This window comes from Equus przewalskii, chromosome 1 (assembly GCF_037783145.1).
Source record: "Equus przewalskii isolate Varuska chromosome 1, EquPr2, whole genome shotgun sequence".
Taxonomy (NCBI): domain Eukaryota; kingdom Metazoa; phylum Chordata; class Mammalia; order Perissodactyla; family Equidae; genus Equus; species Equus przewalskii.
The window spans coordinates 105,609,614-105,623,634 of NC_091831.1; the positions used below are offsets into that span (position 1 = coordinate 105,609,614).

General features: G+C 45.3%; 1 protein-coding gene across 11 annotated transcripts in view; it reads right to left on the reverse strand.

Annotated features, from left to right (window-relative positions):
* ADAMTS17 (ADAM metallopeptidase with thrombospondin type 1 motif 17) overlaps positions 1 to 14,021 on the reverse strand; it is a 338,906-nt gene that overhangs the window by 156,615 nt on the left and 168,270 nt on the right. For all 11 annotated transcript variants that reach the window (XM_070620387.1, XM_070620368.1, XM_070620376.1 and 8 more), the window contains exon 9: positions 609 to 749. In XM_070620387.1, the coding sequence (XP_070476488.1) occupies positions 609 to 749 (141 nt within the window). The remainder of the gene's footprint in view (positions 1 to 608; positions 750 to 14,021) is intronic.

Here is a 14,021-nt window from a genome sequence, read left to right on the forward strand (position 1 = left end):
GCCCCCACTAAGGAGTGAAGCAATCAGGGTCTGCCAGGCAAATCTGTAAGTCTACCCCTGAGGTCATGACACTAAGGGAACTACATTGCACATGAGCACAGACTCTGACAAAGGTCTGAAATCAGGTGGCCAATTCTTCCACAGAAATTTGAGAATGGAATGATGCAGACTCATTCTAGAAAGAAAGTGGCAGTGAGATAAACCCATCCCATCCCCACACATGGGGGAGGTGAGCAAGCCCTCCTCCCCAGAAAATGTACTCCTTATCAAGGGAAGCAGCCTGAGCACTGAGAGAGTGCCCTGTCCTATAGCAGCCAAGGAGTGCTCCTAAGGTGGTGTCCACGCACAGTTAAAATACTGCAGAGAACGAAATGGGATTCTTTTTAAGACCTGATTACTGTGTTGATATTTCAGTCAATCAATCATTTATGATCAGCAGTGGGGTGCCGAGCATCATACCATACGCACACCTGGGAGGAAGCTTTGACGAGCTGAGAATTCTAAAAGAGATTCATTTCTCCTTCCCACACTTGCTGAAACTCCAATTTTTGTGTCTTTTGGAAGTACTTTGTATTATACTGATTGTATAGAATAACTGAAGGACTTACTTGAGGAAGTTTTCAAGGTCATCTCGACTGCAGGAGGACCAAGAGAGGTCGCTGGGGTTCCGGCCTTTCACCCACTCTCCTGACATGATGTGGGACCTGCCGGCGCAGGATGAGTGGTCATCATCGTGGTTCATCCCCAAGCTGCCCGAGGGAAAAGAAAAGGAGAGAGGGACAGTTATGCTACAAGGCTTCTCATCCCCAGTTCCAGGTTCCAGCATACTATGCTAACTTAAATCAAGTCTTAAATACAAAAGGTGACAGATGTCCTCTGCTACTCTCACAGAGCAGACCAACAGTCACGAGCTTAGAGAAATAGGGAGGGTGATGATTTGCTTACTTAATGAATGAAGATTGATAGTGCAAACAGATGCTAAGCTTTTGCTAAATAAATGAATAATAAATGAATGAACAAATTATATTAAGTGTGATATTATAGTTCTTAAATTATAAGTTTCTGATTAGACTTGCTTTTCAACACTAAAATATCCCAATGCTAATGATGTAAGTGTTTTGCTGCCTTAAAGAGAAGTCACTATGCAAAGGGGTAGTGAGAACCATCCAAGACTTTGACTTATAGAATATTATAGGTGCAAATCCTCAAATTAATGAAAAGTTTGGCTTGTCTGTCTTTCACATCATTACACCTGGGTCCACCACAATCATACCTGTCACCTTCCCTGCCCAATAGTACCTAACAGACACCAGGATGCCTGTCTAGACAGGGGTGACTGAATACACCTTACAAGCTGAACAACAGTCTTAGCTTACACACGCGCTGTCACTGGGGTAACCCGATACACAAAACACACAAGATCCGATGGCACACAGTCCTGCTGACCTGTGATTTCCAGGGGAGATACTTGCTGTGCTTCAGAATGACCATTCTTTGTTAACAAGCCCAGTGGAAAAAGACATGCTCTTCTGTTAATTAAAAATACTTATTAGAGGTTTCCCAAGTGCCAGGTAATGGACTAGAAAGAGAAGATATAATGGTGCATAATACGCCATCCCTGACCTCAAATCACTGCCAGCCTGGAAGAGGAGACAACACAAACGGAGATCATCATAAAAAGAGGTGCCAAATACTTCCCTGGAGCCACATTTTTCTGATTTTCCTCATAGTCCTCATGGTCTCTAACTTCCATCATTCCCCTACTCACTGCTTAATCCTGGTGTCTCCCCGAGAGAGGCGCCCGCTGTGTCCTTGCTCCGCACACCCTCCAGGCCACTCCACGCTCCTGCCTACAGAGACACTCCCTCACCACCTCAGGGGGAGTCAGATCAGCCAAAGCTACCCCTGTCCTTTGTAAGATACACTGCCTGGCACTCCTGGCACTCGTGCTCTTGAATCTTTGGGCCGGCAAGGCCCTCTCCCATCACCCACACGTCTGTGCTCCTATGAGCTGAGGGTACGCTTAACAAGGGTTAATTGTAGTTATTCTCAAATTTACTTATGTCAGTAATACCTGTTATTTCAATTAATATGTGTGGTTACATGTTGTGTTAACCAATGAAATATGAGAACAAAAGTAAACTTTTTTTCATGAAAACTAACTTAGCCAGTAGCTAAAACAGACTGCAGCCAACTTGGGTGTGGGCAAGACAACTGTAAAAGATGAGGGAAAAAATCATAAAAATGTGCCCCAGACTGCCTCACAAAGGTCTTCTATGTTCTACCCAATCTAAAAAAAAAAAAAGAACCTGGACCGCAAACTCATTGCATGATAGTTGCGGTTTGTGTGCAGAAGGTAATGTGGAAGTCCACTTGGCAGACACGCACCCTCAAAGAAAAGGTTTTCATCCCCTACCACAAAACTGGTGAAAAAATTAACATTTTCACAGCTTAAGTTAAAACAAAATGTTTAAGGCTCTTAAGTATAATTTCTTCATGTTTCTCCACTTGAACCAATTTTTTGATTAACTGGTCAATTGACCAACTACTATCCTCTCAGAAAAGAGCACTTCTGCAGTGCCCCCTACATGTTGATGGCCACATGTTCCCTCAGTCCAGACCTCTACTAAACTTTCCCCTAAAAAATACTCTCCCTCTGGATTTCCCCTGGGCTCCTACAACTCACCAGGTTCCCTCAGGGCAGCTTTCTATCCCAGCTTCTCTACTAGAGACTGGCACAGAGCAAGCACTCTGTAAATATTTATCAAATGGATTATCTATTTAATACTGGGAAAGCACCAAAAAATTGAAGAATCCATACCCATAAATATGTGTCCTAATTCTAGCGCAGCGGCAACTTGCTCAACAGAACAATGAAAACCACTTCTGGTTAGATTCAGTCTTGTTCTCCTGCCAAGATATTGGGTATCCATCCAATTAGAGTTAAATGAAGAACCAAGAAATTATCAGATCAATCTGACCAATGAGAATAATTTAGATATATTTCCAATGGTTACTTCCTTAAATAAAATGAGTCCCATTTCTAGTGCCATTACTCAACTTATTACTTTTTTTCCTCCTTGTTTTATCTATCTATATCTATAGCTATCCATAGTTATCTACCCATCCACCTTTCTCTCTTGCTCACTTTCTCTGTTTTGTGTTGACTTTTAAAATAACTAACTGGTTGGGGCTGGCCCCGTGGCCGAGTGGTTAAGTTCGCGCGCTCCGCTGCAGGCGGCCCAGTGTTTCGTTGGTTCGAATCCTGGGCGCGGACATGGCACTGCTCATCAAACCACGCTGAGGCAGCGTCCCACATGCCACAACTAGAAAGACCCACAACAAAGAATATACAACTATGTACCGGGGGGCTTTGGGGAGAAAAAGGGGGAAAAAAAAAAAAAAAGAACTAACTGGTTTTTCGAGTGCATTTGGCAAAAGATGTTAAAATTTACCCTAAATTTGATTTAGGGTTTGATATCTTTAAACAAAACTGGTAACAGAGTTTTCAAATGGGTAGATCTTCTGAAAATTCTGATGGATTTCAGTGAACTCTGCTAAACGTGTAGTGGTTGCAGAAATAAAACGTCTCATTAAACAAGTGGCCCCATTCCATCTCTAACGACAAGGTGTAAGCAGAGCACGTGGACTAGTTCAACCTGCTTTGTCGTCGACCTTGGGGAACGCAGTCCTACGGAGAATCAACACATGAACCCATTTTCGTCTAGCTTTGTGCTTTTACAAGCCGCCTGCCATCATCCCAGGCTGGAATCTCCTGAGCAGCCACCAGATGGGTTTTTCAAAACAAGGATGTTGTCTGGAAAAGCACAATCAGAGGAGATCCAAACCCTGGCAGAATGGCCTCGCCACGTATGGAGGAATGTTTCAGTTGTGACTGCTTCCAAGTTTTCTCCGGTGGTCAAGTTGGTTGTAAAATGAAAGAGCCTCCTTCGCCCACACTGCCAGACTCTGCTGGCCAGAGAACTTGGTCTCTCAGGAGACAAAACTATGTTTAAAACAGTGCTCAGAAAAGCTGCCTGCACTGTCGACAACTGCGTGCCCACACGGCATGTTATGTTTCACTCTGCGGGCCCCAGAGAAGGACTTCCCTAAGGAATGTTCCAGTCAGCAAGATCAGCCAAGAGAGGGATTCTTGGGTTTCTGGAGCTTGTCTCTAATACAGATCATGCTTGATCTGGTTTAAAATGTTCAAATGCTAACTAAGTGCCTCATAAATTTACAGTTTGATGAACTAGTACTGGGCTAGGAGTCTTGCTTGATATTTGAGGTCTACATAAACTACTGCTTAGGCTATTTTTACTTTAAAATTAAAGATTACTTGACTGAAAAATTGATGTTATTTTAGCTTTATGTCCCAGGGCATCTATTACTTCTGGCAACATCATATTTAACAAAAACGAGTAGCGTTAAGCGTACACAGTAATTTTAACTTAAAGTGACTGCAGGATTAAGAACACAGACGGGCCTCATGTCACATGTGGCACAGATTTATCAGACACAATAACACAATGGCCATGAGTTGATTTTATCTTAAAACAAACAGCACGTTGCTTCTGTATTTGCTTTAGGAAATCCAATACACACCACGCAGGAAGTTCTGAGAGAATTCCCACAATGTTCAAACCCTCCCAGCTACACCCCAAATCCTGAAAACTGTGGGAGATAGCTAAGTATTCTAGACTTGGTGCATCTGCCATTTTGAAAGCTTCAGTTGTACCTGGCTGAGGCGACCTCTCTATTTCTCAGAAGCTGTGGGACTTCGACGCCAGGTATATGAATCAGGTCCCATCTCCCCTCAAAGCAGTCTTGGCTGGGTTTATGAAAAGAAGGCTTGGGGTGGGATGAAGAACCCAGGAAATGGCTCCCGTGAGTGTTGCCTCTCCTCTGGAGGGGTCGGGGCTGGCCCAAGTCCTCCTTCAGTAGCCATGTGGCCATTATGCCAGGCAGGCCCTTTTCAGTAAATGTTTACTGATGCTGCAGTCACAGGGATGGCCCACGCAGATTAACACCATGGTAATTCACACACCAGATTTACACTAGAAGGGAAATTCTCTACTGTCACTACCTCTTTGCTAAGGACCAGACCGTGCCCTCAATCTTCAGCTATTCAGAAACTTGACCTACAAAGGTTGAAAGGCACTCTGGGTAACAGGCTGCCCTCATTTACACACGCTGAAGAATAGAGTTAACTGTCAGGGTCATCAGTAACTCCAGTTATAGGGAACAAAACAAACAGCCAACAATAACATCAAACATCTCTCTTCCCAGGGAAGTTTTTGCTTTTGTTTGTACAGGAAAATGCACATAGCAGCTCTCAGGTATTCAGTAATAATGCAACCACCAGAGACCTGGGTTCTCCACAGACTCAGCTCCACCTCCTACACATACAGGATCATCACAGTAGGAATAATCGTAAAACACCCCAAATTCTGAATCACCAACAGCAAATAATGACCAATATAGCGTTGGTGTCAAGTGGGTTTTGCTATAATGGATAACATCACAGTAAGTGAAATGGGTAAGACACATACAATATAGACTGCCTTACTTAACCGAGTACTTAAGTGACAAAAATACTTCAGATCTTGAATTTATATATAAGGGATTTTGATGTCAGGTATATGAGTCATGTCTGGCCTCCTCTCAGTCTTGCCTGGGATTGTGTGTTTGTGTGTATGTATGTATGTATGAATAAATATACACACACACACAGAAGAGTCACATCAATGGATTTTTCACTTTTAACAAAAATTCAACTAATTGTGTTGAAAGAAAGCGAAAGAACGAAACGTGGGTGATTCTGTCCCATACTCTGGTCAATGGGTGTGTGAGTTTGTGTGTGCACCCCCTAAGAGGGAGTGGCAGAGCTGTGTATCTGCCATTCTCTCAGCGGTCTCAGGGCCTCTCGCTGTGAGCACAGCCTCATGCTGAGGGAGATTCTGGTGACATTTTTCACACAATAAGGGCACAAGATACGGAGTCTTGACAGGTGAAGTTTAAATTTTATCTGATGCTAGAAGTAGCTGCCGCTTCTAACAGTGGGAGGAAGACTGGGTATGAGGGACTTAGAGAGACAGTGTCGGCTGGCTGATTTGGCACCTTTGAAAAGTGATTTTCGAAGGTAATTTTGATACTATTTTCATCTTTTATCCTTATTTTAGACCTTAACTCTGTACAAGATGCAGTGCCATTGGGCTGTTATCATTTTGCCTAAGCATTTTCACTTATATTAACACCTGTGTCCTTCTAGTCTCCAAATGAAACAAGGAAAGCAGCAGCCGTCACTTCCCTCTGTCTTGATGAGCACCTCTGGGGGCTGTAAAACTGAGGTGATGTGCTTAAGGTCACCTACGAGGTTAGTCTCTTTTCTCCCAGCTGGTGTCTATCTTGGAAACCATCTCCCCAGGCCACGTCGACCACAGCAGGCACATCTTTCGCCCTTCCAGCACATTTCCCCAGACCCCCTCTACTGCGACATGTGTACACAGCAGCTGGTTCCAAGTCCTGGCCAGTCACCAATTTTCTAATAGTTTTGATGAAAATAGGTAAACTGTCAAAGAGGGTGACATGCAATCCCCCTCCTCATGGAGAAGCAGAGTGCTACATTTGAAAGAGCCTGGCTTTGGAGTCAGACCAACCTGGATGACAGTTCCAGCTCTGCCTCTTGAAAGAGCCAAGTTACTCCTCTGAGCCTCTGTTTCCTCGTCTATGACTAAATAGGCAAAATAACACTTAAGTCCTTCATCCATTCATCCCACAGATATTTGTCAAATGCCTCCTACGACCAGACACTGTTCCAGGTGCTGGCACAGGCCAGGCCCCTGCTTTCATGGGGTTTATAATCTAAAGGAACGGAGGTGAGGGTTAAATGGGAAAACATGCCAAGGCACCTGGGGAATAGTGGGATATGGAGGAGAGGACGGCCTCACTTCTTCTAAGTACATGCCCCAGAGAAGAAACGCTGCAGCCTGAGCTGCACACTCAGGTGCCCTCAGAGAGCTGCAGAGTTAATGAGGGAACAGGGGAGATGTCACACCATAGGGAAGGCAGGCTCATGGTGGACTGAGAAGTTCCCAACCCCCATAAATGCCTTTAAATTCCATCTTTCTTCTGCAATGAGCTAACTGAACAGAACATGCCTGTTCTGGCAGATGTGGTCCAGGGACTGCAAGGGTGAGACCCCTGAACAGAGGCTTCATGGAAGCCTTAGAAGCCCATCTGCTCTTGGCAGACAGTCAGGATGGCAGACACCCTCAGGACGCCTGAGGAGGATGATCGCTGATGACCACTGGTCTATCCCATGTACTGCCCTTCACAGGAAGAAGATGAAGACAGTGGCCCGTGACATAGCCTCCTGTTTCTTTTTATCTCCCAGCAGCAGATCTAGGTTTGAATGCGACAAGTCACACTCCTGCCTGGTTCCCTGTGCATTCAGTATCCTGGGATTAGTAAAGGTTCGAGGGACGTGGGCTGATTTGGCTGAAGCTATGGCCATCTCAATGAAAAGCTGCTTCCTGGCCCTAATAGCTCCTCCTGGCTCACCAGCCCCTGCATCTCTGGTCCTGCTCCTGTATGACAAAGACGGTCCTTACACAGGGAGATGGTCTCACCCTTCTCTGCCCCACCAGCTGTCAGAGCAGGGCTGGGCATACAGCAGGGCTCAACAAATAGCTATAAAACAAAAGCAGCACATAAACATCTAGGTCCATATGACAGCCCACTAGCACACAGAATATAGGCTACCTTTGGTGTTCTTCTTCCCATAGCCTCATTAGAATGAGGAGACTCAATTTTGGGATGGACCCCAACATGAACACATGAACAAATGAATGGCTCACAGCCTTCTTCCCACAGTGTTTGCATTACTTAGAGCATTTGAAGTGAACATCTAGAGCCAACCTACGCACACAAGTGGTCATCACTTCGACAGACTTGGAGCCAAATGATGTTTGAAAATTTTACAAAAAAACCCATAAAGCTATATTGATTTCTGACTGGGAAAACATTCTATAGAAGGGAGGAGGAGCATTGGAGCTGATTCCAGGTGTAAATTCCAAACAAGTTTAGTGAGGATACACTCTCCCAAGGTGGTCATTTTAGAGGGGACAATACTGATTCAGATGAAAAGGCTACGGAGTGTCAAGGAAAAAACTCTGCCTTTGACAAGGCAATTAGAGTGATAGGAAGGAATGGGCCAATTCTTCCTTCCTGCCTTTGGTCTTTTCTTTTCTTCCAGAATTATCTCAGGTATTTGAGAACTTTACTCTTCCATATGATTTTGGTTTGTGAGGTTCCATAAAAAGTCCTTTGAGTTTGGGATTGCACTGAATAAGCTGATTAATTTGGGTAAGATTGGAATCACTGAAGTTTTGAGTCTTGCCTGGGACATGGGGCACCTCTTCATTTTTTCAGGCTTTCTTGAACAACCTCTGGCAAAGGTTTTTAGTTTGCATAATAAAGGTCTTACACTTCTTATTAGCATCATTCCTGGGTATTCCACGTCTTTGGCAGATGCTGTGAATAAGGCCTGCTTTTTATTCTTCTGTGACTGATTATTGCTTGTGTACAGGAAAACCATGGATTATTTTATGTTGGTCTTGGGATTCGCACCATGAACACTTATTAGTTCCAATAGTTTGTCAGATGATTCTCTTATAATATGCAGATAACAAGGGCTTTGTCTCTTCCCTTCCAACGTTTATATATCATTTCTTGCCTTATGAAATTTGATGGACTTTCAAAACGACATAAAATATTAGTTACAACACGGGCACCTTTACCTTGTCTCCAAATCTAACGGAAATGCTACTAATATATGCACACTAAAGACAATCTATATGCTCTAGATTGCTAGTAGGTAGGTAAACTTGATCAGCTTAAGGAAACTTTCTTCTCAACGATCATTTGAGGAGGGCTTCCGCACTGCCATCTCAAAGTAAGACAGTCTGATTGAAAAACAGTCTGACATAGTGGACAGAGTGATGGTCCAAAGAGAAAGAGGCCATAGTTGGTGTTAAAGAAATGCCCTAATTAGTTTGGGGACCTGAGGCAAGGCTCCTATCCTCCCAGGCCTGTTTTCCTATGTGGAAAGTGAAGGGCTTGAACCAGATGACTATCAAAAGGCTTTCCTGTTCAAAATGGAAGCATTTTTGATTCCTGATGTAGAAGACTGAGCACAATTTAAAGTAGAGTTGCTACTTATCCTCTCAATAAGAGCTGATTGAGCACTATCTTGTGCCAGGCATTTTCAGGGCACCTGCTACACAGCAGTGAGTGGCACACACAGCCCTGCCTGCAGGAAGCCCACAGTCTGGGAGGGATCACAGACAAGTCAACAGTCCATTGTAACACAGTCTAGGCCAGTACTGTTCAATGAAACTTTCTGTGATGACAGACAAGTCTCTATGTATGTTGTCCAATATGGCAGCCGCTGGTAATGTGGCTACAGATGCTTGAAATGTGTTACTGTGACTGAGGAAGTGAAGTTCTGATTTTATTAAATTTTAATTAAGATAAATTTAAAGATCCACACATGGCTAACTGCTGCCGTATTAGTCCACACAGGTGTAGGCAATAATTTGATTCAACTAACTTGAGCACCACCATGTGCTAGGAGCTATGGGTGTCATCACATTGGCACAAGAGTATAACCATGCCCACAAATTACTTGCAGACTTACAGATAGTTGGAGAAATAAGACAACTGGAGAAGAATTCATAGTCAGGTGTAGACATCAGAAGGTGAAAGCCATGAGCATTTAGAGCAGGAAGACTTTCACATGTTATCTCATACCGACTCTTTGTATGATCTTAGGCCTGGTTTTTCCTCCAGAATGGTTGTGCTGATCTGTGGCATCCATGAAAAGCCCTCCAAATCCTGGGGCTGTGGTCTGATGTATTAAAAGTGAAGAATGTGGAGGCTTTACATAGCATCCAAGAAAATGAAAGAACATCAGCCTAAATTGCTTTAGACAATGATAAGATATCTGAAGACCAAATCAATTCCCAATAGAAAGAGGGGTTCTCGAAGTGCCTTCCCATGGATGCCACCTAGTCCAATTAAATCTGGGATATTCTCAGTTTCAAACGAATTTAGTCAAAGAATGGCATAAGATAATGTGCCTTCACTAACTGAAAACTGAATAACGAGATGTAACAAGGCAGAACAAAGGAGATAATTCTAATGCTACAAAGTTCTGTAAGGCTCTCCTTAGCTTTTTAAAGGAAGATAATTATTTCAAAAGAAGACTTCACGAAAGCACTGAGGTCTTCTAAAATTAACCGTGTACATGATGAATGTCATCCCAGTCCCAGAGCCATCATCTCCTGTATGGCCTGGTCTGGGCCTAGAATGCAGAAGTGCTGCCAGCAAAGGGCCTGATGTGACCTGCTGAAGTCCAGAACACTGTGAAGGTCATGGAGACACCATCAGCTCCAGACACCAGAAGCAGCAGCAAGGCTGAGTCATACCCTCTGGTTTGCCCCCACCCTCCCAATTTGCATGATAATTCACTAGGACTCCTATTTCCCTTCATGTATGCAGTGGGCCTTCCTTAAGGCCTGGCTGTATTTGATGGAGGTATGCACGGGACATGGGGAAGGTTCCAAGGATGCAGGGTGATGTGACATAAGTGGATCTGAGCTTGTGGCTCCACTTTCCCCTCCCAGTCTGCCAAAGACACTCTGTGATGATGGGGGAACCAGCCCTGAATTTTGGTTCCAGGATGGCTCCGCAAGAAGACCACACGCCCAGCTTATCAAGCAAGAACACAGCAGAGGAGTTGAATAGTACAAAGTGTTTCTCTTTCAAGAAATGTGCTCTCAAGGTTCTGCCAAGGAAAGAACTGCCGGAATGGAGCAATGTCAGTATCATGGCACTTTGTTGAAGGAAACTGGGAGAGTGGGAGAGAGTGAGAAGAACATGTTTTCTTCTTCTTAGCCTAAAGAGTAATTTGTCTAACGGTGCTGCAGGCACAGGACTGGAATAGGGCAGGAAATGGAAAGAGCAAAAGTTTTCAAAGATCTAAATCCAGGTTAATATATCCTACCTCCTAGATGTCAAGAAGGTAGCTGCTGTTAACAACAGATGGCAAAAATGATGTGTGCGTAAATGGAGAGCAACTTCTCAGTTTCGGGGAAATCTACAGCCACTCCGAGTCCTACATACCTGTCCCCCTGTGGAGTGCTACAGAGGCAAGCAAATCAATGGCCAAGGTCAACTCTCCTGGTTCAATGCTACCACTGGGGCCAGCAAAGCCGAGCTCTGTGGTGAGGCAGAGGAGGAGAGGAATATGATTCTTCCCCTTCCCACCGCCAGCATCCATCCCCACCGTGTTCTGTGCCCAGGGTTACCTGTCTGCTCCTGCTCTGCTCATGATGTCCTTGATTCACAGGAACTTTCCCCTTGCTCCCAAAGCACTTTGCATTTTAACACTTGGCCTCAGCACATCCATCCAGAGGAGTGACTGTAACGGCAGATGTGTCCAGAACTGTGGTGGCAGATGGGGCGAAGAAGAACAAAAATGCCACTGGTATGACCACCCCAGGCTACGTTCCCCACATTTCTCAGAGGCTGGGATTCATACGCTCCTGCGTTTGCTGAAGACTGCTGATCATCTGGGTCTGAGCTGGGGAAATCTGGGGGATTTGGAGGGCCTGAGCAGATACCCTAATCCCTTCTAATCAGGCCCTCATTCATCCACCAACATCAACTCCACCGGCTGACATGTGCCAGGCACAGCACTAAGCTCTCGTGTGCCTACGGGCATTGCATCAAAGGTGCAGTCAGAGGTGGGTCCCTCCTTCCAACACAGATGGTGAATGGGACACTAAGAGAAATATTAAGAGAGTAGGGAAAGGAAATGCTATACAATGAGGTTTCCTGCCCAAGAAATGGGGGAGCATCTAGGAAAGCAGAGAAACAGTGTTTGCAATGTGCCAGGCACTACGTGATGTGATATACTAATTCACTCACTGTTATTACCCCCATTTCACAGATGAGGGAACTGAGGCAAAGAGGTTAGAAAGCTTGCCCGAGCTCAAATAGCCAGTAAATGGTCAAGCACAATTTGAGGCTGGGCAGTCTGTACTTCAAACCTCCATGCACGGCCCAGCCCTTTGAGGATGAAATCTGCCCTCACACCCAAAGGAGAGCAAAGGATGGGGACCTGCTAACCTGTGCAGAAGTGGCCATCCTGGAGGCTGGGGTGTAGATGGGGGCCGGTAGGGAGCCCTCAGGATACTGTGGACTGCATAGAAAATCCCTCTTGGGGTTAGCAGTGGAGAGCCAAGAAGCATTGGAGGGGCTCAAGGTCTGCTCTCGGGGCACTGGGACTCACCAGCAAGACAGTGCGGAGAGAGGGGAGGGACCCATAGAGGGTGGACATGGCTTCGGGGGGAACAGGTGCTGGGAAGCAGCCAAGAGCCTTCTTTGGCCAGGTTGAAGAAATCACACTTCTGTTCTCTGGGGGCACTCAGGGCCCTTGAGACATTCAGGAGGGGAGTTCAGACTTGGTCTCCTTCTTGGATGCCTCCCAGTTCTCTTAACTGAAGCACATGTCTAAGACATACCAGCATCAGCCCTACCTTTCAACCTTCCCACACACACCCGAGGCTTGGAAGGCAGGGCAGGAGAGGGAGACAGACGTCTCCAGGTCCGTGAGATGCTGGGTGGGTACAAGGTAGCCTGAGAAAGAGGCAGGGAGTGTGGGTCAGGGTGGAGAACCTTGGAGCTCCTTGTGATATTTACCCCCCGCCTCCTTTTTGGTCCCCTTAAACTTGTGCAGATTAAAACACACTGCCAGGAAATTGCTGCTCAGGATATTAACTCCTTTTCTAGTTGAGACTTAGGCTCTAAAGAACCACGGGATATGAGATGTCAAAGGCTCCCTTCATCTGACCCTGTGTGGAAACTGGAGACCAGAGAAAGGTGACCACCCCAATGCCTTACGGAGACCAGGTGTCTCCTGAGTTCCAATATGAAATCAGATTTCTGGTCTACCTCACAGGTTCTTCTTCATGTGACCCAGCCACACTGTGAATGGGGACAGGGCGATGTCTAGAAGCTGGAGAAGGGACATCAAATTGGGAATGATTCAGGATGAAATCATTCAGGACTTCAGGATGAAATTTCATTTGGTTTTGGTAAACTTCATAGTCAGCCCTCAAAACAACCATCTTTTAGAAGTACTTACTTAGAAGAAGTGTTCTAAGTTCATTGATTTTATATCAGCCTTTTTTTCCCCCAAAGAAATAAGAAGACATTATTTTTTTCCTTTTAAAACATGGACATCCCTTAACTAGATAAGATTATTTTCAATTCCACCTCAATTTAGCAACTTTGACTGCTTAGAAGCTTAGATTTAATCAGCTTTCCACTGACAAGAGTCACTGCCGGATTTCTCAGGGAGGGTTTTTCTCAGCTAATAGGAGAAGGCCTGGATTGGGCTACCTGTTCATTTATCGAGTAGCTAAAATAAGCGTATGGTAGAAACTCAAAAGATACAAAGGGGTATAAGATGAACACTGAGTCGTCCCCCCAACGTCCCCCGTCCACTACACACGCAGTGTTTTTCTAGGTCCCTGCTGCCCCACTCAGAGGCAGTCTCACCAATTCTTCCAAGGCTCCTGTTTCAATGGGCATTGGAAACCAGCCCCCAGCCCCTTCAAAGGCAGTGCCAGGAAGGGATTAGCTGACCGGCAGGAGGGAGCTGCTGCTCAGAGAACCTACCACTGCTCAAAGTTCAAAGACCCCTGAGGAATATCAAAGGGCACAGGATGCTCCAGGCAGCAGAAACCCTAAGGATAGGCTGCTTCCTGTTCCTAATGACTGTCATCCCCTTCCTTGCCTCAAAAACCACACACCAGGAGGTGCTTTATGGCCTAATTATTTGGACCTGCCTCTTCCACCTTGCCCAGAGGGCTGTGGGTGGGTGGGTTGGGGAAGTGGGGGTAGGCGTGTGCACTCCATCCCACCTCACAGCACTATGAAGTGCATGTCAC